The sequence below is a fragment of the Lepidochelys kempii genome, chromosome 1, assembly GCF_965140285.1.
Source record: "Lepidochelys kempii isolate rLepKem1 chromosome 1, rLepKem1.hap1, whole genome shotgun sequence".
Classification (NCBI taxonomy): Eukaryota; Metazoa; Chordata; order Testudines; family Cheloniidae; genus Lepidochelys; species Lepidochelys kempii.
The window spans coordinates 310,122,003-310,146,857 of record NC_136380.1 but is presented as its reverse complement, the minus strand read 5'-3'; the positions used below and the strand labels follow the sequence as shown (position 1 = coordinate 310,146,857).

Below are 24,855 nucleotides of genomic sequence, written 5' to 3'. Positions count from 1 at the left end.
TCTATTGAAAATGTCCATATTATTTAATGTCCCTATTTATTTTTTTATAATTTGCATTTTTTAAACCTAACTTCATTATTCTTTTGATGATTTAACTTTTTTTCTGAAGTGTTAAAAGCACTTAGCATACCATTAGTGCTATGCATCTAAATAATAATATATTTTGATACAGGTGCTATAGTATTCTAAACACACTAATATTTATTTTACACTGGCAGTTTAGCTTTCACTGTCTTAACATACAGTCTTTGTGGAAAGTATAATCTCTGCTATTGTTCCTATTGAGACAAGTGTAGCTGGAGGAGGTAAAAACCTATCATTGTTTGTACAGCACCAATTCCTAATCAATAAGAAGCTAAACACATCAGTAGAAAAAATATTACAGCTTTGTTTCCACGAAATGTTACAATTTTTTTTCTCTCATCTTCATCAAAAGCAGCATTCTTGACAGTGCCCATTTGCCAGGAATAGCCAAGATATAGAAACCCTATGGAGCCTTGTGATTCAGATTTAGGAATATCAGACCTAGAAGGTCTAAGGCATTGTGTATTAGTATGTATTGAGTCCTCATTCCAGGTGGCAAACAGCTGCACCTTTTTATAAAACTTCAAAAATATATCTGAAGTGCTTGCTTTCAGAAGATAAGTGTTATATTTAATTGAATAATTCTCAAAACATTATAGATTAGGCAAGAAAAAGGATTGTGAATATTTCATATATTTGTTTTGTATTTCCAGTAGTCAACAGAATAATGAAATTCCTTAACTACTTCTCTTTAACTTGCATGAAGAAAGCACGGTATGTTGCTAAATCTCTTTTCACCAGCACTGCCGAGAAACAACTTTAATCCTTGTTAGAAAATTGCAGAGTCTGGGGCTGACAAAGAGCTCATGATTGTTCTATTGTGAGTGCTCCTGGGCCCTGAGAGTGGAGCCCTTTACAGCTGCATGGATCCAGCCTGGCTCAGCTGTACTATTTAGGAGAGGAGGTTTGTCAATTTCTATTGACAATGGAGAGAGTTTTTCAGTGCCTATAGCAGTGCTGAACACAGTTGGGGATCAATGCCAGCCATTCAAGCTGCACCCTCTTTCATTGCTTTGGTTTGTTAATTCAAGACTAAAGGTCCACTGAGGGGGTTTAGGGTGTTTAAGAAAGCTGATGAACTGTTTAAGAAAGCTGATGAACTGAGAGCGTTTATAGCCCTGGTGTGGCAATTTCCATAGTCAGTGGCATCTATTGGCACAGAGGGAGTTGTGTCCTTGTTGACCCTCTTGTTATTAAAAATGCACAAGTACTGCGCTTCTCAATATTTCAACACTCTTTCATTGTCAGTACCACCTTCTGAGCCCTTCAGCTTGTTGCTTGCTCTAAAGATCTTCTTAGATTGGGTTTGAAAACTTCACCTTAAACACTAGATTAGACTGATGTTCTGTTTTCCGTGCTCCTGTTGATTTGTTGAACCTTCCCAGGGCTGGAAAGCAAGTAGCAGCTTGATGGGGAGACAGGCTGCTAATATGATTTACCAGCCTACAGTCATGCACAATAAGTGTGAATAAATACAGGGGTCTCACAAAGTCAACCCTAGCCTTTCCTTTTCTCTTATTTTTACTTTAAAAGAGATATCTCTGGAAAATTGAAGTGAGTAATGCATGCCGTTACAGGAGCTGGATGAACCATGAATAAGAAAAAACTAACATATTTTTCTTAAAGTGGTTGGCTGCTGTCATGTACTGATGTGAAAAAATATATAATATTCCCTTACTGCTTTATGTCTGCACAGACCACAGCAAAGAATAAGCCACTAATACTGTATCGTTGACATCTGCAAGTGTCTTACTGCGTTTCCAGTGTCATTGTTAGAAAAGGGGAAAAGTGCATTTTTACCAGTTAAAAAGGAACTGTTTTTATTTAAAAATTTTGAAAGCTAAAGTCCATTATCTGACTGCTAACGGTTGCAAGTGAGTTTGCAACAGATCTTCCAAATGACACATTTGGTGCATACTCTGCCAGTAAACTATACTGATGATGGTCAAAATGCATGGCCTGCTTTCCAACCCCCTCTGAGTTTGTAGCACTCTGCTTTTTTTTAACACCATTTAAAAAAACAGAAAAAGGGAAACATTCATCTTAGATAGTCTAGAAGAAATTCCTTAAATGCCCAAAGTCTGTGGAGTAGAGGCCAGAAAGTAACAGGAATTCTGTCTACCAAGGCGAGGCGGGAGGGGAGAGACCCTGAAATTCTTGTAAAAATTCTATAACAATTCTGGCTTCAAAATTTAAATGTCATTTTCCATATAGTGCTTTTTAAATGTTTTCTTCATGTGTTTTGATATATAATATCTTATAATACTGCTTAATGGTAATTTCACTGAACTATTTTCCTGTATATGGTTAGCTTGTTAAAACTAGGCTAACCATTTTTCAGTGATCTTGATTTTAACACTTTACCATTTTTGTGTTAATAATTATAAAAAATGCTTTTTTGCCCTAGTGTATTGATTATCCTATTTATACAATGGAGGGACAAAGTTAATTTTTATTTGCCTCTCAAATATTGCCTGAGCAGCATTTATTCTTTAATTTCCAGATTTAGCTGGACTAATGTGAAGCAGTGATTTTAGTTTCTTGGCTGTGTTTTCAATGTGTCTGTCTTATTGGGGTGATGTAATGAATTTGAATTCCATGGCAGTTTTCATTTACGTATCTGGATTTTTTTGAAAATACACACATTTTGAGAGAATGAGACAGGTTCTGTTCTTAATTTTCCTTCTACAATTCCATTAATTTCAATAGTGTTACACAAGGATAACCAGTCACAGAACTTATCACAGTGTCTGCAGCTTGCTCGTTCATTCCTTACCAATTATCTCAATACAACCCCCTTAGCAGAAGTAAATTGTAGCCCATGTTATACAGGTTTTTCTCATGGAATAATATTCATTTCCTGAAAATTCATTGATAGAATCATGTTCTGTATCTCTCCCCTATGCAAGATTAAGATGTGTAGCACCTAACCAACAAGAGGATAGATTAGGTCCATCTTGTTGCAAAGAACAGTAGAGGGTTCAGAGAGAATGCATGTCTATATGAGATTTCAAGTTTATCATGTCATCAGAGTCCAGCAAGTGAATTCACATATATGCTATTTGTTATAGTACATGACAATCATCCTGTGTCAGCCTTTACTTGAATAAGACCCCATTATCCATTATTTTAAAAAAATGTGAAGAAATTATAATGAAAACCCTAAAATAAGCATGTGACTAATAAAAGAAAAGAAACTCTATTAAGGAATGTCTTTCAGTGATCCGGAGCAATGTTCCATGGATACCAAATCAACCCTACATAATATTAAACAAATCAAGTTATTTCATTTTATGAGATTTGTATGGCCACATGCATTTTATTCATGGTTTGTTCAGTTCAATATAATAATAAATTAATAGGAATACGTTTGATAAAAAGTAAAATTAATTTATTTCCTGTGATATGTAATTAAAATACCTTTTATCAATATTAAACAAAATTGTTAAAGCAACCTTAATAAATACATATGAAAATCTTACTTTTAATCATTACAAACATTTCTTAAAGCTGATTGCTAATCACTTCTGAGTCTAGATTTATTTTATTTACTATAAAGAAAAAGAATGTAAATATGTATCCAATATATGCATAAAAAGCTTGTTACAGAAGGCTGGCATTATTGGTACAAAGAGTGCTACTTTTATCATTAGTTAGATAATATCCAGAAACCACACTGTGTTAGATCTTTCAATATATTTTTAATTGGGCTTACAATATTCAGAGAGTGCTAAAGCTGCATACAGTAGCCATCCTTTGAACTTTGTTAATATATGCACCTTGTATCGTATGCTGCATTTTAAAACATAAAGACGCAATGTTTCTCTCTTTACATATCTGTGTATGTTGTAAGGGGACAGGAAATTACAACAGGAAAGGATTTAAGCCTCCTCCCTGTGGGAGAGAGACTATAAATAAGGATGAGACATGAACTCTCTCAAAGTGTAATCTCTTATTCTTAAAATGAAACAAGCCCCTTCCTTTTTTATACTTTGACTGAATGACATCTGGTTAGTAATTTACATGAGAGGGAATAAAACTACTACAGCGTCTTGTAAAAACTCTGTTAACTTTAGTTAATTTTAATGCAACTTGGTGCTCTGTCTTGGACTCTTGTATATTTGAGCTGGACGTGATTTTTATGATAAAATGAGAACCAACTACAGTAAGATTGTTTTTGCAATATCTATTCATAAAGCTTTGAGTGAAAATGTTTACAGACATGCCTAGCATGCAAAAGGAAAAAAAGATATTTTGTAATATAGTTGGTAACAAATGGAAGGCAAAATCCTGAAAAGCTTACTTCTTTTATTGTCTGTTTCTGGTTTTACTGAAGTAAAACTCCCATGGACTTTGGGATGATTTCCCGAAGTCAGGAGTGAGTAAAAACAGAATAAGGACTTCAGGATTTTTGGCTCATCGTTGATGCCCTTATCCTGTATTAGATGTTGTTTTCTTGTTTGGTATGGAAACCCTGAAGCAAGGCAAAATCTTTCTTTAAAGCTAATCTTACTGCATTTTCCCCTACTGTTTCAGCAGTCAGTTCGTTCATATGTGTGTTTAATAACCATTCTTACTGACAGATAGCACAGTGCAAAACACTATTTCACATTAATTTGTTACAACTCAAAGACACAAATTAGCGTAGAGAGTGCTAATTAATGTAAAACAGTCCAGGAATAGGTGTAGTTTTACTTCTATATATTTTTTGCGAGGGGGAGGCAGCTCCAGTCAGATCAATAGGGCTGTGCTTGGGAGGGCAAATTCGGCCCCTGCCTGAGGTTTGCAGTTGGGGGCGGGGTGGGGGGCAATGCCCCTCTTCCCATCCCTAAATTACACCCATTAGTCTAGGTCAAGTTAGTTGATTTCCTAGCACCACACGCAATTCTCTTAACAGAAAATTATATCACTGATGACTTCGAGGGCTGATCTATGGTCATTACCTCTCATTACTAAATATGGTAAATGAATACTTCAGAGTTGTTTTGTCTTTTCTCACCCTTCTTTCTAGCAATGGTACAGCAGTTCCATGAAAGTCATATGTATGTGGCTGGCCGATAGATTAGACCTTCAGCTTCACGTCTACCAGCTGAAGACTCTCATCAAGATAGTCAAGGTAAACAAAAATATATTTGAATTAGGGCATTAGAGAGAAAAGTGAGGGATAGTTAATAGAAAATAAACTACTATAGATAAACATGGGTCACTGTGCAAATCCAGACATGTATAGTAAAGCAAGTTGCAACTTTTTATCAGGGTTTCATCCCCCTTTGGTTACCTGTGAGTATGGGGATGGGGGAAGTATGTTTCAAAATGCTTATCTTGATTTGCAGGAAGAAAGACAGGCAATGAATGTGATTTAATTAGGCCACTTTATTCACTTAACTATCTCGGAAAAGTTGGTAATAAATCGTACAGTGCAGGTCATCTTTCTTTCCTTAACCATTTCCACCTATTTGGAAGCACTGCCCACAGGCTTCCCCCATCTGAACCTGATCTCAGCCCGTTCTCACCACCGTCCTCTCAACTGAGGGAGTTAAATGGGGCTGGAAAAAAGATAAGGCATTAGGAGCTCCAACCCTACTTTTACCAACTTCCTTAGGGGATGCCTCCCCCTAAACCAGTGGTGGGCAACTTGTGGCTCGCGGGCCACACACAGCCCATCAGGGTAATCCGCTGGCGGGCTGCTAGACAGTTCGTTTACATTTGCATGGCTGCCCGCAGCTTCCAGTGGCTGCGGTTCACCGTTCCCAGCCAATGGGAGCTGCAGGAAGCGGCACAGTCCACAGGGACATGCTGATTACCCTGATGGGCCACAGGTTGCCCACCACTGCCCTAAACCCACTTCCAGCTCCTGTTTATCAGGGAACCATATCCCCTCTGTAATAAGTACCTGCACTGGACACCTACCACACCTACTACCTACCAAATTGTGATATCTAGACCTACCCTCATTACCTACCTCACCAGGTCCCTGACCTGCTACAGGGAAGGTGGAAAAAACTCATTCGACTTCAGCCTATCTGGCAGTGAGGGGAAAATTCCTTGCCAGCCCCAAATGAAAAAAGGCAACTAGTGCAAGCCCACAGAAGATCATAAAATCTGCTTCTATTCTGATCCGCTGGGTTGGAGGGTAGATGCTACTGATCAGTGATTGAGAGAGAGAAAGCCTTCTGGAATGCAGCAGGGGCATGAATACTCTCCCCTTCCCCTGGTGCACATGATGAGACAGTGACCCTCCCTGGCCCGGCCTCTTCCTGTTTCCCCCTTGGCTCCACTCAGATGAGTCTGTCCTCCTTCTCCTCTCCCTCATAACCCAGATGCAGTACAGATGCTTAAAAGAGCTCTGTCCTCTTTTTCCTTCTGCCTAGACAAAGAGTTATTGCATTCAGTTGCAGTGAACACCTTTCCCTGAATGAGTAGTTACTGTCCACTGTAACCTCACTACAGAGGAATCAACTGATCAGTTACAGTGAATAAATATGTTGACTGCATTATGTCTACCATCTCAATTACAAATCCTTACCTGGAACAGACTGGAGCAATTTGTATAGGGACTGCTGAAAGCTGCTATTTTTATCTTGACAATTACAATAACACACTTACCCCGTTTTTTCCCTGCCCTCAAGAAAGTGGATGGTAACTGTTTTTTAATTATTTTTTCTATTTCATTATCTATTGTGATGTATTAGGTTCAGTGTGGAGAACACTGTACACATATTGGATAGAATTTCCTAATTTTTCTTCGGCCAGATAGAGCACCAGTAGAATTAGGAACAAAGGAAATGCCATATTGAATGAGACCAGTGGTCTTTTCAGTCCAGTGTCCTATCACTGACTGTAGCTAATGCCAAATGCTTCAGAGGAAAGTGCAAAAATCCTACATTACATAATTATTGGATAACCTGCCCTCTTGGAAAGTTTCTTTCTAACCCCCATCAGTGAGAAACTGGCTTATACCTCGAGTCAGAGGAATCTGTGTCCTTTTCCAAACTTTTTAAATCCTTACTATTGTAGTTCTGAATGTTCTTGTTATCCATAGGTCTGATAAGAAGTTGTTGGTCTCAATGATAACCTTTTCCCCAAATTATCGTGTTGTACAGTTAAAGTCATGGCTGTAACATCAGGGCAAATTCTTCTCTTGAACGCTAGAGTTACATTTGGAATTTTCATTGTAAACTGGAAAAATGATCAAATATGGCCCACCGGGCCATCCAAGTTCAGTTTTGCCATCTTAGAGCCAGGTCCTGCACTATTGGTTTCCATGGAACCAATTTCCTTTCAGGCCACTGGCTGGTGACAGCATAGTCAAGACACACTGTAAGTGGTGACTCCAATGAGAGCCCCCTCGTGGAATTCAACGTTTTTCTCAAGGAAGGACAACAGTGGAAACATGACCTGCTCTCCTCCAGGGCTAAAGTGCTGATGGAATACAAGAAGTGCACACAGTGAGAGTTAAAGGCAAAATTATACAAGTGAGGAGCTTCTGGACAACTTGACCACCGGACCATAGAGTCCAAAAGATTTACCTAATCGGACACTTAACGAGTGACTGGTGCACTGTGAGTCAATAGATGCCAGTACTGTTGTCTACATTAAAACTACAGAGTGACACAGTGGTTACCCTTGCTTAGAGGAAGTACAGTGAACACCTGTGCAAAACTGGTAGCAACTTTGCAGCTAGACATGTGGAGTGTTATGGGCATGTGAGAGAGGGTTCCAAAGTTGGTTTAAATGTCTATGGCCTCTAGTGTAGAAGAGGTCCTAAAATCCCATCTGGGTCACTTTACATCTATCTGTATAAACAAATTCTGGAGAAAGAGCTATGTAAGTTGTTCGAAGGCTCTGAACTACCATCATAAGAATGAGAGTTTAATCTTACACACTTCGGAAAAGATGCCAAGAGGAAACCTTGTTGTATTTTATAAGTACCTAAAAAAGGATCACAAAGTCTTTAAAAAGATTGGTATGAGCTAAACAGCCACAGAACACATGGACACTCCTGGAAATTTAAAAGGAAAGAAACTGGATTTAAGTAAATGAAAAGGCTTTTGTCTTGGAAGGTCATCAAAGCTTGGAATTCAAGAAAAAAGGCTGCTACTTGGACACTAGTGATACCTTTGACTATAAATGAGAATAAGTGACAATTACTTGGTAGTACATAATTACTTGTATTGTTTTATTTATACAGTACCATCAGTTTGCACAGAGCTGTATGCTAAGTGAGGTATGCCAGATCTCTGCCTCCATATGCTAAATTCATGGCAAGCACAATAGAGCACCTGAACGTGCACACAGAGGGGAAAAATGTACTCTGAAGGATAAGAAATATTCTTTCCCCAGCTAGCCAGCAGAGGCTACCCTAGGAGAAATACTAATAAAATACTAAAACTCCCAAATTAGCAAGAGATGCTTTAGATATGTAACTGCTTTTAGCAATAACAGCAGTTGTACCATCGAAGGCCACTACACTGAACTGAAAATATATCAATGGGCCTGATGCTGAAGTCTATCATGAGGCAAAAGTTCTGCTGAAATCAATGGGAGGTTTGTCTGGATAATGGTTGCAAAATCAATCTTTAAAAGTCATGTAAAAGGAGAATTCTGAAAAAGTGTGAAAATCCTACTGTATATACAGTAGTGAAATATAGTGAGTGACTGTATCCAGAGTTACAGCGTTTTCTATTTGTTCTCCCATAATTGTTTCCTCGTTTAAAGGAAAAGTGCACCCACGTTGCTCAAATCCACAGTATAAAAATCCACAAGGTAACCCACAAACTCTAAAATGTGGGGACTTGGAGCATAGGTTAAAGTTTTTAATTAAAATGGATATTTCTGAGCTTTGTACTTGCACAAGCAATATCAGGCCTTGAGGGTGTCATGAAAGAAGGTTATAGTGGATGTGGGACATAAATCAAGTGATTGGAAAGGAAGCATAGAGTGCATGAAGTAGGAAGGGTCATAAGCAGAGATGGAAGAGATAGGAGCAGTGATGGAGTTCTGGAGAGATCTGAAAGTGATGAGTAGAACTTTGATCTCAGTGTGGTTCAGAACACAGCTTAAAGTAGCACTGACTTAAAGGATTTCCTTCAGGGAGCGTGCTATACCTATGTTCTGTTGAGTGCAGTGGCTACCAATTCATTTCCAGATGCAATTCAGGGTAAGAGAGAGAGGGTGCAGCAGTTGAAATCAGCTGAGATGATCAAACTGATATGTTCATTTTGGGGCTAAGAACAGAGCCATCTCAGTAGAAGGTCTTCAACTCTGGAACTTATTCCCTCTTTGATCCAACAGAGAAACAACTGTGATGTTCAGGGCAGGCTGCAGACCTCATCAGTTAACCCAGGAATAGTCTAAGGGAGTTGGTTAAGGACGGGTTCCCTGGAAATACAGGGTCCTTATTGGGATTGCTTTGATTACCCTGAGTTATAGTTACTTTATTGTTGATTTTATTGCACTGAAATGTCAGTGCATCTACAAGAGATTATTCAATAGGCATATAATATGAATGCAAAAATATTAAATCTGGATTGAGAATCAGTAGGAGTGATTTAGTCAGAGCATTGGAAGAATGAAAAACTTGATAGCTGTGTTTTGGATGGACTGGAGGCAGAATCAATGAGATAGGGAAAAGTCAGCAAAATGGATCCATATGGGAAATTAACAGGCAGTGGTCAAAGTAGACAAAGTAGTAGGGAATTGTGGGGCTTTAGTCCTTTCCTGGTCCTCTTCTCCTATAGCTTTTTCCATGCACATTGTAAGCCCAAACCAGTGCTACCAGAAAACATGGCAGAGTATGAGTGTGTTGGATTTTCACTACTGCAGTGCTGCCTGCCTGCTTTTAGACATCATCACTGAATAATGTCTTCTTGCCCAACATAGAAAGTCAAATGAAACAGTAGCCTCTGCTGTGTCATGGCAAATCAATGCATCAGGGAAACAAAACCTTGAGAAGTGAACAAAGGGAAGGATATGTAGATGATTTGCAATTTAAGTGAGCATTTACTCTGGCTTTTTTTTTTTAAGCAGTGACCATAGAAACTGTTATGTCACAGAATACAGAACACATCTTAAAACTTGTTTTTGAAAGTATTTTCATAAACACCTGGTTTATAATGCAGAGATAACTGCAAAATAAATTATATTACGAGGAAAGAGTGCAGGTGTTGAGATATTCTGCTGGATGGTAAACAGTAGCTGTAACCAAATATAATTGAGTATACAACTGTAGACTTCTCAGTTTCAAAATGCTGTACTCTTAAGACTGATTTCACAGAATTATGCCAAATTGTTTAGACATTCACAAAGCTCTTTGTCAGTTTATCTCTGAATGAATGAGGGGACTACAGAGTTACTGTGAAATATGCACTGAGTGAAGTCTGGAAGCTTAACACAAAACACACCATCTTAAAGGAATGGTTTTTTAAATTGGGGACAGTGGACCCTTTTCTGGTGTCTATAGAATGAAACAATTTAACATTGTCTATGCTAATGCAGTTTTGCAAAAATTACCCAAAGTTAGACAACAGGCTGTTAACACCTCTGTCCACTTCCATGGTTGCTACCACTAGTGAAAGCTGGACCACTGCAAGAGATCAAAGTGTAAAGAAGGTCTTTGGGAACCAAGTATTTAGGGGATTATTGTATTGGGAGGGAACAGACCCATGAAAGGCGATCTTTCTTTCAAAGTGGTGCACAAGAGGAAAAAGTTGATAACTACCTTAAAGAAATAATTGCTAATATATCTTGGTAACATGAACTATTTAATGTTTCTAGTAGGTGGCTTATTATCACTTCACATCTCTCCTGACTTGCACAAGTTCTCAAACGATTATGACAATAAGTTGCTTATATGGACACACAGCCTGGTTTTGGTGGTTGTGTTCTGTGGCCCAAATTTTCAAAAGTGATTAGTGATTTTGGGTGCCTTGTATTTTGGAGGGTTATCTTGAGATTTTTAAAAGGCCTAATTCTCGGAAAGTGCTGAGCTCTGACTCAAAAGTGAAAGCACCAGCACCACTTAAAAGGATAGGCCTGTATTTTTAAAAGGAGTAAAACTATTCTAATAATTGTATAATTGGGCACTTTATGCAGTGACTATGCATGGGCTTCTTGGGAAAATCCAATGGTGCATTTAGAATGTTCTCTCTTCTTGCTACAGAAAACCTACCGAGATTTCAGACTGCAGGGTGTGTTGGAAGGAACACTGAATAGTAAAACCTATGATACCATTCACAGCCGTCTTAAAGTAGAGGAGGCCACAGTCTCAGTCACTGATGGGGGAGGACTTCAGGGTATCACCATGAAAGACAGCGATGAAGAAGAAGGATGATAGTGAGATATTTCACCTAGAAGGTCAACACTAAATGTTTGTTTTGTAACTTGTCCTTGTATTTGCATTTATAGTTTTGCTTTACCCACTCGAGTACCAAAAATGTAATTCATTCCACTTTTTTAAATCTGAAAGCAGAATTATTGGGAGCAAAAGTGCCAAGAATTTTTTGAGGACAATGATTTTAGCATATTTCAATGTATAGCTTTGCTTAGAACTGTGAGAGTGTTGGCATGGAGTTTGAGTTTCCCTTGTGATTATGTTTCTTTACCTTTTGTTAGAGTTACCATTTGTTCCTGTTACTCCATCAAATAGTGATGTCCTGTGCAGAAAACAAGATGTGTGCCTCCATAATACACAATTATACAGGAAATCATTCTTGGACTAATTCAGTGCCCTTGTTTAAAAAACAGTGTATTTTCAGGATTACACTTTACATATTTTTTCTTGTTTTGTACTTAATTTTTCATTATTGTGTGATGTGTGTTAAAAACTTAAATCTTGGTTCACAGTGCTTTGAGTTTGGTGTATAAATAAGAAGACTCCAGGGATGACAAAATGCACATACGCTACTTACTTACTGTGTCTTCTATTTCCCTACATTCATCTTGCAAGTTTAAGGATATCTCATCAGGTTGGATGTCAGTAAGCTTGCCATCAGTGTTTCTATTTCTATGTGAAATTTTGCAGGCAATAAGAACACATTTTGTCATGACCGTGTCTGTATCTAAGTTTGTATAGAATTCTAAAATTAAAAGATGTTTTCAGTATTTCAAATCATTCAAACTGTCACCTAGTTTTTCTTGTAAAAACAGATAAGCTATTTCTCAATGCTTGTATTTGATAACCTGCTTTGTATGAGCCCAGGGCTGTGTTCTGTAAACAAACTCCCATATTCCCATGCCTTTGATGTGAGTTTGACAGAATCAGACAAGGTTGTCTCAAAATTTGCTGTTTCTATTAAAAAAAAATACCACAGTGTTTATTTTCAGAGAAGGTGTATGAATCTTCGTATGGATGGGATCCAGAGGAATTCTGAAAGAGCAATATCAGAAGGAGGAGTGGAAAGAAGTTACTGAAGTTCCCATTGACACTAAATGTCTGTGCTTAATTTAACAGAGCAAAGTGTTTTTTTCTCATAGAACAATTCAAAAAGAGTGCAGCTTACATGAAGTTTCCTTGCGGTGACAGTTGTGGAACTTCACAAGGGTTCTGGAAGGGCAAAGGGCCTGATGAATTGAAAAGTTTTAGAGCGTTAAGAATGTTTTTAAGAATTGGTTTTTAAGTGTGAACAAGGGCAGGCAGGTTACACTTCTGCATAGCTCAGCTACTTAGAAAAGAAAATGACAATTACTCCCTGCCGCACTCCTGGCACCCAAACCGAAAAGGAGTTTGTTTCAATGAAATAGAGGGAAAGATCAAACATCATTTTCTGTTGAAAACCATCCATATCCTGCCTCTTCACAGGGGCCAGGAGCGGCAAAGTTTTCCAGGTCCTGTGCCTCCTGGTCTGCCTTCCCAGATTGTCCCTGCTCAATCGCCTTTAGTTGTCATGGCCCCGACCCCGTCAGCAAAGGGGATTTCATTTGCTGCTGCTGTAGCAAGGAAGTGCTCGTGCGAAGTGCATTAGTGGTTCCCCCGGCCTCAGAGGATTAAAGCCTCCACCCTGCCTGTGGGGAGAGCCGCTGCTGGGCGCGCGCACTTTGCCAAAGGGAAGGAGGAGCTTTACTGGGCTTTGGGGGGAATTTTTCCAAATTCTCCGCTGAAGCTGCTGCTGCTGTTTGCATCCCGTTCCCTTCGCCCGGCGGAGCAGCGCCCTGCGGAGGGGGAGGGAAGGGAGCGGGACAGGCAGCCGCCGGCCCCCGGGTGAGATGAGCGGGGCTGGAGAGAGAAGCAGGAGGAGAGCGCTGGCGCTCCCAGGCTGCTCGGAACCGCTCCCGAAGGGGATGCGGTGGGATTGGCGGCCCAGGCCCGTGGCCAGCTCCTAACCGCAGTCCCACCCCGCGCTGGGGGGGACGGGCCAAACCCCGCGGAGCCGCCCCCCCCCCCGGCCCAAAAAACCTTCTGAAACAGAGCGGCCCTCGCAGCCGTGGCCCCGGGGGACACTTCGCTCCGCGAGGCGCGCAAGCTTCCGCCGAGCAAATACGCCACGCGCGGCTGCGTGGGGGTTTGGGCACCCTTCGCTATTTGGAGCTGAAGCGCTAAATCGGTGGCGTTTGTACCAACGTCCCTTTTGCAGCAACCGGTCAAGCTCTATTTTATAATCGCCTAGTCCCCCGTACGTAGTAATCTCCCAGATCGTCTTTCGGTCTCGTCTCATCTCCCTCCTCCCGGTCACCGTCCGGCCCAAAAAGCTCGGGCGCCCTGTGAAACTCACGGTGCAGCCATCTCCTTTGCCGCATGGCGAAGGCCGAGCTCGCTGCAGCGCTCGCCCCTAAGGACCCCTGGCTTCTCGGCACGCGCGGCACGAACCTCACAGCGAATGGCGGGCTCCTTCCCGGGGCAAACTAGAGATGCCCGGGGACGAGGGGCGCCCAGCGGGCTGTGTCGGGAGAGAGCTGGGAAACGTCTCCTCCTCAAACGAGACAGCAGCTGCCCTGGCAATGGTGGCCAGCGTTTAATCCCCCCAAAACTCTCAACTTTCCTCGGGAATAACGGGCCAAATCCAGACTCGGCCGGCTGGATCGGTCAGAGACCAGAGTAAATTGGCCTCCCTCGTGGGTGGAGGAGGAGGGGGGGGGGCTATTGTGGGGAAGTCTGTAGCGCCACGAGGTGTTTTTTGGATCCCTTGGACAAACGACGAGCGCTGTGCGTGCACTTGAATACGCCGGGGCCAAAGTCTCTGGGAGCTGCGAGTGAGCGGCTTTCGCTGGTGTTCTGCCCCCGTGGCTGCAAATTGCCTTCCCGGGCTGGACAACTGCACGTTTAGTGAATCCCTTGGCTCGCGAGGAGAGCTCCAGAGCCGCCCTGGGGGTTTGCCGAGCTGCTTGGGTATTGATGGGCCTGCATCGCACCTTGCAGCCCAGCAGAGGCGAGTTGCAAGGCCAGGGCAGCGGGAGAGTTCAGGGAAATCCCCAGCGTTTTGTTGGCTATTGAGGCTGCGCTGCTATTCATGAGCAGGACAGAGTGACAAGTGCGGGTCTGTGGGTCTTTCTTTTCTTAACGGTGCCCGGTGGGGCTATTTAGTCCTGCACCAGACTCAACAAAACAGTATACAAAGAGGGTCGACCCTCTTCAAACCTACTCAAAAGAGGAAAGGTTGTTCCACTGGGAGCCATTCAAAGCAGCGTAGCCAGAATATGCATGTGGTTTGAGGAGAGCCTAATTTCCGTGTAAACCTAACCATCCAGCCCCCTATCTTGTTCACAACAGGCAGAGCAGTCCCATTTCTCCGGTTTGAACGAGAGATTCCCAGTACATAAGGAAGGAAACTGCAATCCCAAAATGTGTGGGGCTTCTAGACCCATTTCAGAGTAACAGCCCTGTTAGTCTGTATTGGCAAAAAGAAAAGGAGGACTTGTGGCACCAACAGGAGAGTGGGTTTGTGGGGGGAGGGGGGGGAGAAAACCTGGATTTGTGCTGGAAATGGCCCACCTTGATTATCATACACATTGTAAGGAGAGTGATCACTTTACATAAGCTATTACCAGAAGGAGAGTGGGGTGGGGGGAGAGAAAACCCTTTGTAGTGATAAACACCCATTTTTTCATGGTTTGTGTGTATAAAAACATCTTTTGTATTTTCCACAGTATGCACCGGGTGAAGTGAGCTGTAGCTCAGGAAAGCTTATGCTCAAATAAATTGGTTAGTCTCTAAGGTGCCACAAGTCCTCCTTTTCTTCTAGACCCAGTAACTTTGGTTTGGTATGAGGGGATTTGGTCAGGGTGTTCTTGCATTTTGCAACTACCAAAGGACTGCAAGGTTTTCTCAAAGGTACGGAATAAAAATTCAGCTTGGTAAGCAAAGAGAGCCTGTGACTGCTTCGAGCTCAAAGGAAATTGCAGGGGCTGGAAACCTGAAAAGACGGGAGACAGGAGGGAAATCAAGGAACCGGTTCTGGAGGATTTTTGAGTAGCAACAAGTTGACCAGGAAGGTTTAAAAGCTCAGAAACCAACGCTGACTCCTTTAGTGATGATATCCGAGGAAAAATCAGGATGTGAGTTTTGTCTCTTATCCTGGGGTTTGGAGTTAAAGGCCTTAGCTTTCCCTTGAAGAGCAGAGGGAAAATAACGTTATTAATTCATGCAACCATCGTTTCCCATAGATTCGTTTTTCAATGTAAGTAGACGATGGCTGGGTTCAGATGACGCCCTGTTCCTATCCGGAGAGTCGTGATGTTGCCGAGAGAGCAGAGCGCACTAAACCGGTTCCAGTTGTTAATGTGCTGCTAATAAACAAAAGCCGAAGGAGCACACGTGTTTTCCAGAAGGACTCCTGCTCTGTTTGCTTCCTGAATGTAGGACTGCACTTGATTAACTGTGTGGATCCTACTGAGGGAAGGAGCGGGCACATGAATACTGCCAGAAGCCGGGGAAGCACGGTTTCAAAAGGAAAGCAGCACCAGAAGGTAAATGAAGTGGAAAATAATAGGGTTGCTTCTCCTCGCTGGTAATACGTCTGCACTCAGTCCTTTTTAATTCCCTGGGTGTTTGTTGGACTCGGGTTAATAATTGTGGCATACTGTATTCTATTGGCAAAATGTACCCACCTGCATAGGACTCCCTCTCTTGTTGAGTCGTCAAGGCACCACCTCACTGTTACGCTTGAACTTACTTTTTAAAGTAATTCATTGAAAGAGTCTGGATCTGGTGCTTTGAGATCTGTGGAGATGTGACCCCCGCCTATGGCCCCCCACCCGCTGGTGCATGGAAGCCTGCAGCATCTGAGGAGATGAGGCGGGAGGGGATACCAACCAGCTCAGCATAACAGCCTAAAACGAGAGCCTTCCCTATGTCTACACCATGAAATTAGGTCGAATTTATAGAAATTGATTTTTTTAGGAAGCGATTTTATGCAGTCGATTTTGTGTGTCCCCACTAAGTGCATTAAGTCAGCGGAGTGCGTCCACACTACCGTGGCTAGCGTCCACTCATGGAGCAGTGCACTGTGGGTAGCTACCCCACAGTTCCCACAGTCTCCACTGCCCATTGGAATTCTGGGTTGAGCTCCCAATGCCTGATGGGGCAAAAACATTGTCGCGGGTGGTTTTGGGTACATGTCATCAGTCGCCCCTCCCTCCGTGAAAGCAACAGCAGACAATCGTTTCGTGCCTTTTTTCCATGCAGACGCCATACTGCTGTCAGCAGACAGTGCACTAGGACTGCTAATCGTCATCATCCACCACTTCCGCTGCAACTCTGCTCTCCTGCTCTTGTCTCAATAGCAAATTTCTCTATGTTGGCTGTCATGGGCTCCCGCTTCCACTGCAACTCTGCTCTCCTGCTCTCATGAATCCACCTCGCGGGTCCTCTCGTTGTTCTATATAAATATCTATTCTCGTGGCATCCATGTCAGCCACCGCTTCCACTGCAACTCTGATCTTCTGCTCTCCTGCAGAGGCTATACCACGGCAACCATGGCGCCCGCTCAGATCACCACGGCAGTTATGAGCATTGTAAACACCTCGCGCATTATCCTGCAGTATGTTCAGAACCAGAACCTGCAAAAGCAGGCGAGGAGGTGATGGCAGCGCAGTGACGATAGCGATGAGGACATGGACACAGACTTCTCTCAAAGCACGGGCCCCAGCAATTTGGACATCCTGGTGGCAATGGAGCAGGCTCATGCCATGGAATGCCAATTCTGGGCCTGGGAAACAAGCACAGACTGGTGGGACCGCATAGTGTTGCAGGTCTGGGATGATTCCCAGTGGCTGTGAAACTTTTGCATGCGTAAGGGCACTTCCATGGAACTTTGTGAGTTGCTTTCCCCTGCCCTGAAGCACAGGAATACCAAGATGAGAGCAGCCCTCAAAGTTCACAAGCGAGTGGTGATAGTCCTCTGGAAGCTTGCAACACCAGACAGCTACCGGTCAGTCGGGAATCAATTTGGAGTGGGTAAATCTACTGTGGGGGCTGCTGTGATCCAAGAAGCCAACGCAATCACTGAGCTGCTGATAATAAGGGTAGTGACTCTGGGAAATGTGCAGGTCATAATGATGCAATAGGATTCCCTAACTGTGGTGGGGTAATAGATGGAATGCATATTCCTATCTTAGGACCAGAGCACCTTGGCAGCCAGTACGTAAACCGCAAGGGGTACTTTTCAATGGTGCTGCAAGCACTGGTGGATCACAAGGGACGTTTCACCAACATCAGCATGGGATGGCTGGGAAAGGTGCATGACGCTCGAATCTTCAGGAACTCTGGTCTGTTTGAACAGCTACAGGAAGAGACTTACTTTCCAGACCAGAAAATAGCCATTGGGGATGTTGAAATGCCGATAGTTATCCTTGGGGACCCAGCCTACCCCTTAGTGCCATGGCTCATGAAGCCGTACACAGGCACCCTGGACAGTAGTCAGAAGCTGTTCAACTACAGGCTGAGCAAGTGCAGAATGGTGGTAGAATGTGCATTTGGATGTTTAAAAGTGCACTGGTGCAGTTTACTGACTCAGTTAGACCTCAGCAAAACCAATATTCCCATTGTTATTACTGAGAGTAACAGGGGGAGACGTTTATGGCAGGGTGGGAGGTTGAGGCAAATCACCTGGTGGCCGATTATGCGCAGCCAGACACCAGGATGATTAGAAGAGCACCTGGGCACCCTGCGCATCAGAGAAGCTTTGAAAAGCAGTTTAATGACTGGCCAGGCTACAGTGTGACAGTTCTGTTTGTTTCTCCTTGATGAAAACCCGCCCCCTTGGTTCACTCTACTTCCTCATAAGCCAGCCGACCTCCCCCATTCGATCACTGCTTGCGGAGGCAATAAAGTCATTGTTGTTTCAAATTCATGCATTCTTTATTAATTCATCACACAAATAGGGGGATAACTGCCAAGGTAGTCCAGGAGGGATAGGGCAGGAGGGTAGCACTGGGTGGGGTGGTGGAGGAGGGAAGGACACACTGCACTTCAAAACTTATTGAATGGCAATCTTCTGTTGCTTGGGCAGTCCTCTGGGGTGGAGTGGTTGGGTTCCCGGAGGGGGGGCCCCCCTGCATTCTTGGGCATCTGGGTGAGGAGGCTATGGAACTTGGGGAGGAGGGCGGTTGGTTACACAGGGGCTGCAGTGGCGGTCTGTGCTCCTGCTGCCTTTCCTGCCGCTCAACCGTACACTGGAGCATATCAGTTTGATCCTACGGTAGCCTCAGCATTGCATCCTGCCTTCTCTCATCACGCTGCCGTCACCTATTATCTTGCTCCTGCCACCTCCCCTCTCGTGCGTCCCTCCTGTCCTCACGTTCATTTTGTGCTTTCCTGGACTCTGCCATTGTTTTCTTCCATGCATTCTGCTGAGCTCTTTCAGTGCGGGAGGACTGCATGAGCTCAGAGAACATTTCATTATGAGTGTGTGTTTTTCGCCTTCTTATCTGCGCTAGCCTCTGGGACGGAGATGATAGGGGGAGTGTTGAAACATTTGCAGCTGCAGGAGGGAAAAAGGGAGAGTAGTATTTAAAAAGACACGTTTTAAAGAACAATGGGTAGACTCTTTCATGGTGAACCAAGCTGTTAACATTACAAAGCACACGTGCTTTTGGTACAAGGTCGTCCCCCCCCCCCCCCCCACAATTCTCTGGGATGATCACTTCACCCCTCCCCCCACCACGTGGCTAACAGCGGGGATGATTTCTTTTCAGCCACAGGCAAACAGCCCAGCAGGAACAGCCACCTCTGAATGTCCCCTTAATAAAATTCCCCTATTTCAACTAGGTGACCATGAATGATATCACTCTCCTGAGGATAACACAGAGAGATAAAGAATGGATGTTGCTTGAATGCCAGCAAACACCGGGACCATACGCTGCCATGCTTTGTTATGCAATGATTCCAGCCTACGTGCTACTGGCCTGGCGTGGTAAAGTGTCCTACCATGGTAGGATGGAATAAGACTGCCCTCTCCAGAAACCTTTTGCAAAGGCTTTGGGAGTACCTCCAGGAGAGCATCATTGAGATGTCCCTGGAGGATTTCCACTCCATCCCCAGACACGTTAACAGGCTTTTCCAGTAGCTATACTGGCCGCAAATGCATCCCAAGTTTTCAGGGCAAATTAATTATTAAACACGCTTGCTTTTAAACCCTGTATTATATTTACAAAGGTACACTCACCAGAGGTGCCTTCACCGCCTTCAAGGTCCGGGAGCCTGCCTTGGGAGGGTTTTGGCTCCAGGGTGATAAACAGTTCCTGGCTGTCGGGGAGAACTGTTTCATCATCATCATCTTCCCCGTCCGCAAAATCCTCATCCCTGTTGTGTGAGACTCCCCCCTTGCAGGAGGCCACGTACAGGGGTGGGGTAGTGGTAGGGGAACCAGCTAGAATTGCATGCAGCTCATCATAGCAGCTGCATGTCTGGGGCTCTGACCCGGAGCAGCCATTTGCCTCTTTGGTTTTTTGGTAGGCTTGCCAGAGCTCCTTACTTTTCACGCAGCACTGCTGCGGATCCCTGTTATAGCCTCTGTCCATTGTGCCCTTGGAGATTTTTTCAAATTATTTTGGCATTTCATCTTTTGGAATGGAGTTCTGATAGCACGGATTCATCTCCCCATACAGCGATCAGATCCAGTACCTCCTGTTTGGTCCATGCTGGAGCACTTTTGCGATTCTGGAACTGCATGGTCACTTGTGCTGATGAGCTCTGCATGGTCACCTCTGCTGATGACCTCACCACGGTGGCCAAACAGGAAATGAAATTCCAAAGTTCCAGGTGCTTTTCCTGTGTACCTGGCTAGTGCATCTGAGTTGAAAGTGCTGTCCAGAGCAGTCACAATGGAGCACTCTGGGATAGCTCCCAAAGGCCAATACCATTGAATTGCATCCACACTACCCTAAATTTGACTTGGCAATGTCAATTTCAGCGCTAATCCCCTTGTCAGGGTGGAGTACAGAAATCAATTTTAAGAGCCCTGTAAGTCAACAAAAATGGCTTCGTTGTGTTGACAGGTACAGGGTTAAATCGATCTAATATTGCTAAATTCGACCTAAACTTGTAGTGTAGACCAGGGTCAAGGTACACAGGGAGCCGAAGGTTCATCCATGACATGCTACATCCCGATGGAACGCCCGAAGAAGCCGTCGGGCTAATCCGGCTTGAATAGTGTAGACAGAAGGCCAAACTCTTTTTAGAAACTTTCTCAAGGCCCTGAGCCACAGCTGGTTGAAGCAAAGGGTAGGCTTTCTATTGGATCAGGTGCAGATCCATGAACAAGTCTTCCTCATTCCTTTCCCGCTGCCTTCAAGATGCCAGGCCTCTCCTCCCACACCTTCCTGAGACCCTGCTGTAGGTGACACCACTGGGAAGGATGACTGGAGAGACCGGATGTAGAGTTTGGGGCTGAATCGGCCCCAATGTATGTGTGTAGTTGGAGTGGGGAGGAGGAGAGGGAAAGCTAACCTTTATTTCCCCCAATGAAATTATCAGAGACAAACTCTGTGAAGTTGCCAAGTATTTCTCCTCCAGCAGGCTCCTGTGTGGGAGGGATGGAACTGACCCTACACTGCTGAAGTGAGATATTCAGCAGCCTATCTAATCGTGCTCAGGTGTAGAAGTCAAGAAGGTGGCATGGATCCAGTGATCTAGATGAAGTCGTGTAGTGCTTCCAGTGCTGAGTTGTTCTGGTATATCTGTCTGCATGCTCAGGGGAAGCTGCTGTCCTCCTGCCCCTCTATTTTATTGTTTGGGCACAGTGACTTTCTTCACAGTGGATGTGAGAAGCATTTTTCAGAGAAGGAGAGAGGGTAGAAAGTAAAATCAAAAGCATTCCTTTTGTTTAGTTGACAGGAGAATAATGAGATCTAACTCTGGAAGCTGAAGTTAGAAACACTGAAACTGGAAAGGCTTTTTTAACTGAAGGGGAAGGGGCCTTTGGAACAGCTTATCAACGCATGGGGTAACTTCTCCATCACTTGGAGTCTTTACATCAGATGCTCTAGTTCAATCACAGGTTCTTATTGAACTCACGGATGCTCACTTCATGCAGGACAGGTTAATAATTCCCTCCCCTGGAGGAATCACCAGGTGAAATGCTATGGTTTTTTTATGCGGAAGGTCAGACTAGATGACCATCTATGGTCTGGCCTTAAAATTGATGAACCCTAGTGTGTTGAAGACAGTTTGAGTTTCCTAAGAGGTCTCCTCATATGTTCTGCTTGACCCCCAACACTGCCCTCCTTCAGTTTTAAAGCCAAACGCCTTATTAATGGCAAAAGAGGGCTCACTTTTATATCAGAGATAACCTGTATCAATGATACCAAACGGCGCTTTGAACAGAGACAACCAAATGGGCTTGTATCTGTGAAAAGGTTATAAAACCATTAACTAGAGTCAGATTGCAAAGGGCAACTGCAAGGTAAGAAGGTTGTTATCGGGACCCCAGCACCACATCCTCAGGCGGTCACAGGAGCTGTGTAGTTAGCACTGGCTGCATTAATAGCACTTTGGAGAGGGTAATTTCATAGTTTAGTCATCCAGATCTTTTGCTAGTAGCTGATCATTGATATGGATTATCAAGTGAAGCAAAATGTTGGAATTTGTATTCGGAGATTCCTCTAATAGGTCAGCTACTGCTTCCATGAAACTCCTTCGAGCTCAATGGGAAGGGCATGGGGCCCTGTATTTTAGTCTGCATTTTCAAATGTTCATTACAGACACGCAGAAATGTTTTATGAACTCAGTGCAGAGGAAACGGAGGACTTCCTGGGCCGTCCTTGAGAGTGAGCAGAATTCTTTTCATACCCGGGGTCTTTTGCACCAGTGAATTCCACAGAGCCTTGCTACTGATGCAGGGAAGTTGAAATTGCACCACAGCAAGTGACTAGTTAGCTCAAATTACTGATGGCTCCTAAAACTTAGCCTCTGACCCCAACAGCCTCAGAGAAGCCAGGTGCTGTGTTTTGATGTGTAATAGGGAAGATCCGGCCCGAGCCCCCAATTCAGCGAGGAGACTCAATCAGGTGCCTGATGTTAACAAGTCCCAGGGACGCCAAAAGTTGGGGTGCTGAAGTACCGTGCTGACCTGGGGCCCGAGAATCCAACCCAGACTAACGCTTCAGTCTCCCCAGGCCTTCAGAGCGCTTTTTAGAAAGGTTGAAAGAAAGTTGCCCGGCCCGGGCCCATTGCTCCCACACCGATGCTGATGCTGCCCCCCCAGCTAGAATTGTGGGGCCGTCCCCCGTGCCTCGGGGCTGCGCCACCTTAAGACTTGTTAGGAAAGTAGCTCACAGGCCGTGGGAGAAAGGAAAGAGCTTAACAACGTGCGGGTGACCATAACGCGGAGCCCTTAGAAAAGAGACAATAACCGTGTCCGCGAGCCTGCAGAGGTCCCCCTGTTCCGTGCTTCGTTGCATCAGGAGGGTTTTCGTCACGGGCTTAACTGTGTCCAGTCCCAAGGAGCCCAGCGCACGCTGCGGCCCAGATCACAGGTTTGCCCGTCCACACACCGCGGGGATCGGGGCGAACGGGAGAGCGCGGGGGATGCCGCCGCTTCGGGGCCCCGGCGGCTTTTCTTTGCCAGGTACCGCTTGTCCCCGCCGCCTGACCCGCGCAGCCAGGGCGACAGGGAATGGGAGCCAGATGGGCAAGTTCAGGGCTAAGCCTATGAAGGTGTAACCCGGGGGTGGGGCGCCCCCCCCGAACGAAGCGAAGCCGCTTGCAAATCAAAGCGGTGTGATCCTGCCCCGAGCGGCTGTTCCCTTTCTGCGGCTCCACTGCGCCGCTTCCAATCCCTCCCCTCTCCCATTCACACGTGAGAGGAGCCAAGGGGGGAAAGGCAGGGAAGGATCGAGCTTGTGGGCAGCCGAAGCTGCCCTTCTCTTTCACAGCTACAGCTGGGGCATTACCGCCAGCTCAAACAAGAAGGGAAGGTGGAGCCGGCCGTGCCAACGCCGGGCACCGCTCCAAGGAGGAAGGTGGGCAAGGAGCCGCGCAGAGAGAGCGGGGCGTCGGGGTCACTCTGGGCCGCTGTGTCTCTATTATGTAGATTCTAGAGGGACGGGAAATGGCCAGGATGGAAATAGCCGGGAGGGCTAGGCTGGCATGACACGCGGCTCCGCTGTCCGTGCTCTGGGGTGAGATGGTTACACAGCAGCCTCGGGTACACGGAGACCACACTTCATGCAGGGCCCGATCCGAAGCAGCCTGAAGGGAAGGGGTGTCCTTTTAATGAGCCCCAGAGAGAGAAGCGATCTGAGCACCGGAGTGCAAGTTAGACGCTACTGAGCTCTCACTCTGCCACCGACTCCCTTTGTGGCCTGGGACCTTAACCTTGCTGCCTCAGTTTCCCCCACCTGTAAATGGGACTCACTGGACTGACCGGGTTAGTTCGTTGGTTTGGAGGATGAGCGGACAGCGTTTGGAACGGCTAGAACCCCATAGTGTTGCCCGTTTCACCACGCATGACGGTTGACCTAAAAAGCCCACTCCCTGTGTTTATAAACCTTATTAGAGAGAACCCCACATGTGTGCATTACTCCTTGTACAGATAATACACCCGGAAAGGAATAGATTCCTCTTTGTCACCTGGCCCTCCTCTTGCCCTGACATTGGTGATGTTCCCTCGCTCATTTACACGAAAATCCGTGACTTCTTTGGAAAGCGGACTTCATAATGGCCCAAGAGTCGATCATTAGATTGTTATCCCAGTTTATTTCAGTACAAGGCAGTCATTTAGACTCTTCCCGGATGGTTTATGGGTGTATTTGCCGAGACACTTAAAAACTAAGCCACTTGAATCCAGAAATTAAATCCCCGTTGAAACCTTGGCTCTTCTATTGCAATAGTTGAAATCGCTTGGCCATGAGTTTGTCGATGGGAAAGGAAGCAGGCATGAAAGGCCTGTCACCGGGTTAGATAGCCAGCTAGCATCAGGTGTTTTAGAAGTGTCCAGCGAAAAGACGTACGAAGAAGAGACTCTGGGGCGTTTTGGTGACATAGGGCCTGATCCAAAGACCATGCAGTCAAGGAAAAGTCTTTTAGGCTTTGAATCAGGCCCACCGAAAAGGATCCTTAAATGTTTCCATTCTAAGAGCCCTAGGTAGGATTTGATCCCACTCCATCAAATCAAATTCTGTAATGACAGTCCACAGCCGCATCAATAACACTCTGCCCAAAAAGCCAGCACAAGCATAGTAACGAAGATTGACTAAAAGTTGTTTCTGACAGCTACCTGTATATAACAAACACGATAAAACGGATGTGTGAACAATGAGCCAATTTTTTTGGCCAAAACGAGTCTATAATAATTTTGTTTAATCGAAAGTTTAACAAGCAAATAAAAAATTGCAACT

At 44.5% G+C, this 24,855-nt stretch overlaps 1 protein-coding gene across 21 annotated transcripts in view; it reads left to right on the top strand.

Annotated features, from left to right (window-relative positions):
* The window catches only part of CADPS2 (calcium dependent secretion activator 2), a 593,917-nt gene extending 581,721 nt beyond the window's left edge, over positions 1-12,196 (top strand). For 20 of the 21 annotated variants that reach the window (XM_073328224.2, XM_073328216.2, XM_073328214.2 and 17 more), the window contains 2 exons: positions 5,096-5,200; positions 11,246-12,196. In XM_073328224.2, coding sequence (XP_073184325.1) covers positions 5,096-5,200; positions 11,246-11,416 — 276 coding nt within the window. In that variant the 3' untranslated portion in view covers positions 11,417-12,196. Of the gene's footprint in view, positions 1-5,095; positions 5,201-11,245 lie in introns of those variants that run through there. The other variant, XM_073328225.2, reaches the window with a different exon arrangement.
* The last annotated feature ends 12,659 nt before the right edge of the window (positions 12,197-24,855 follow it).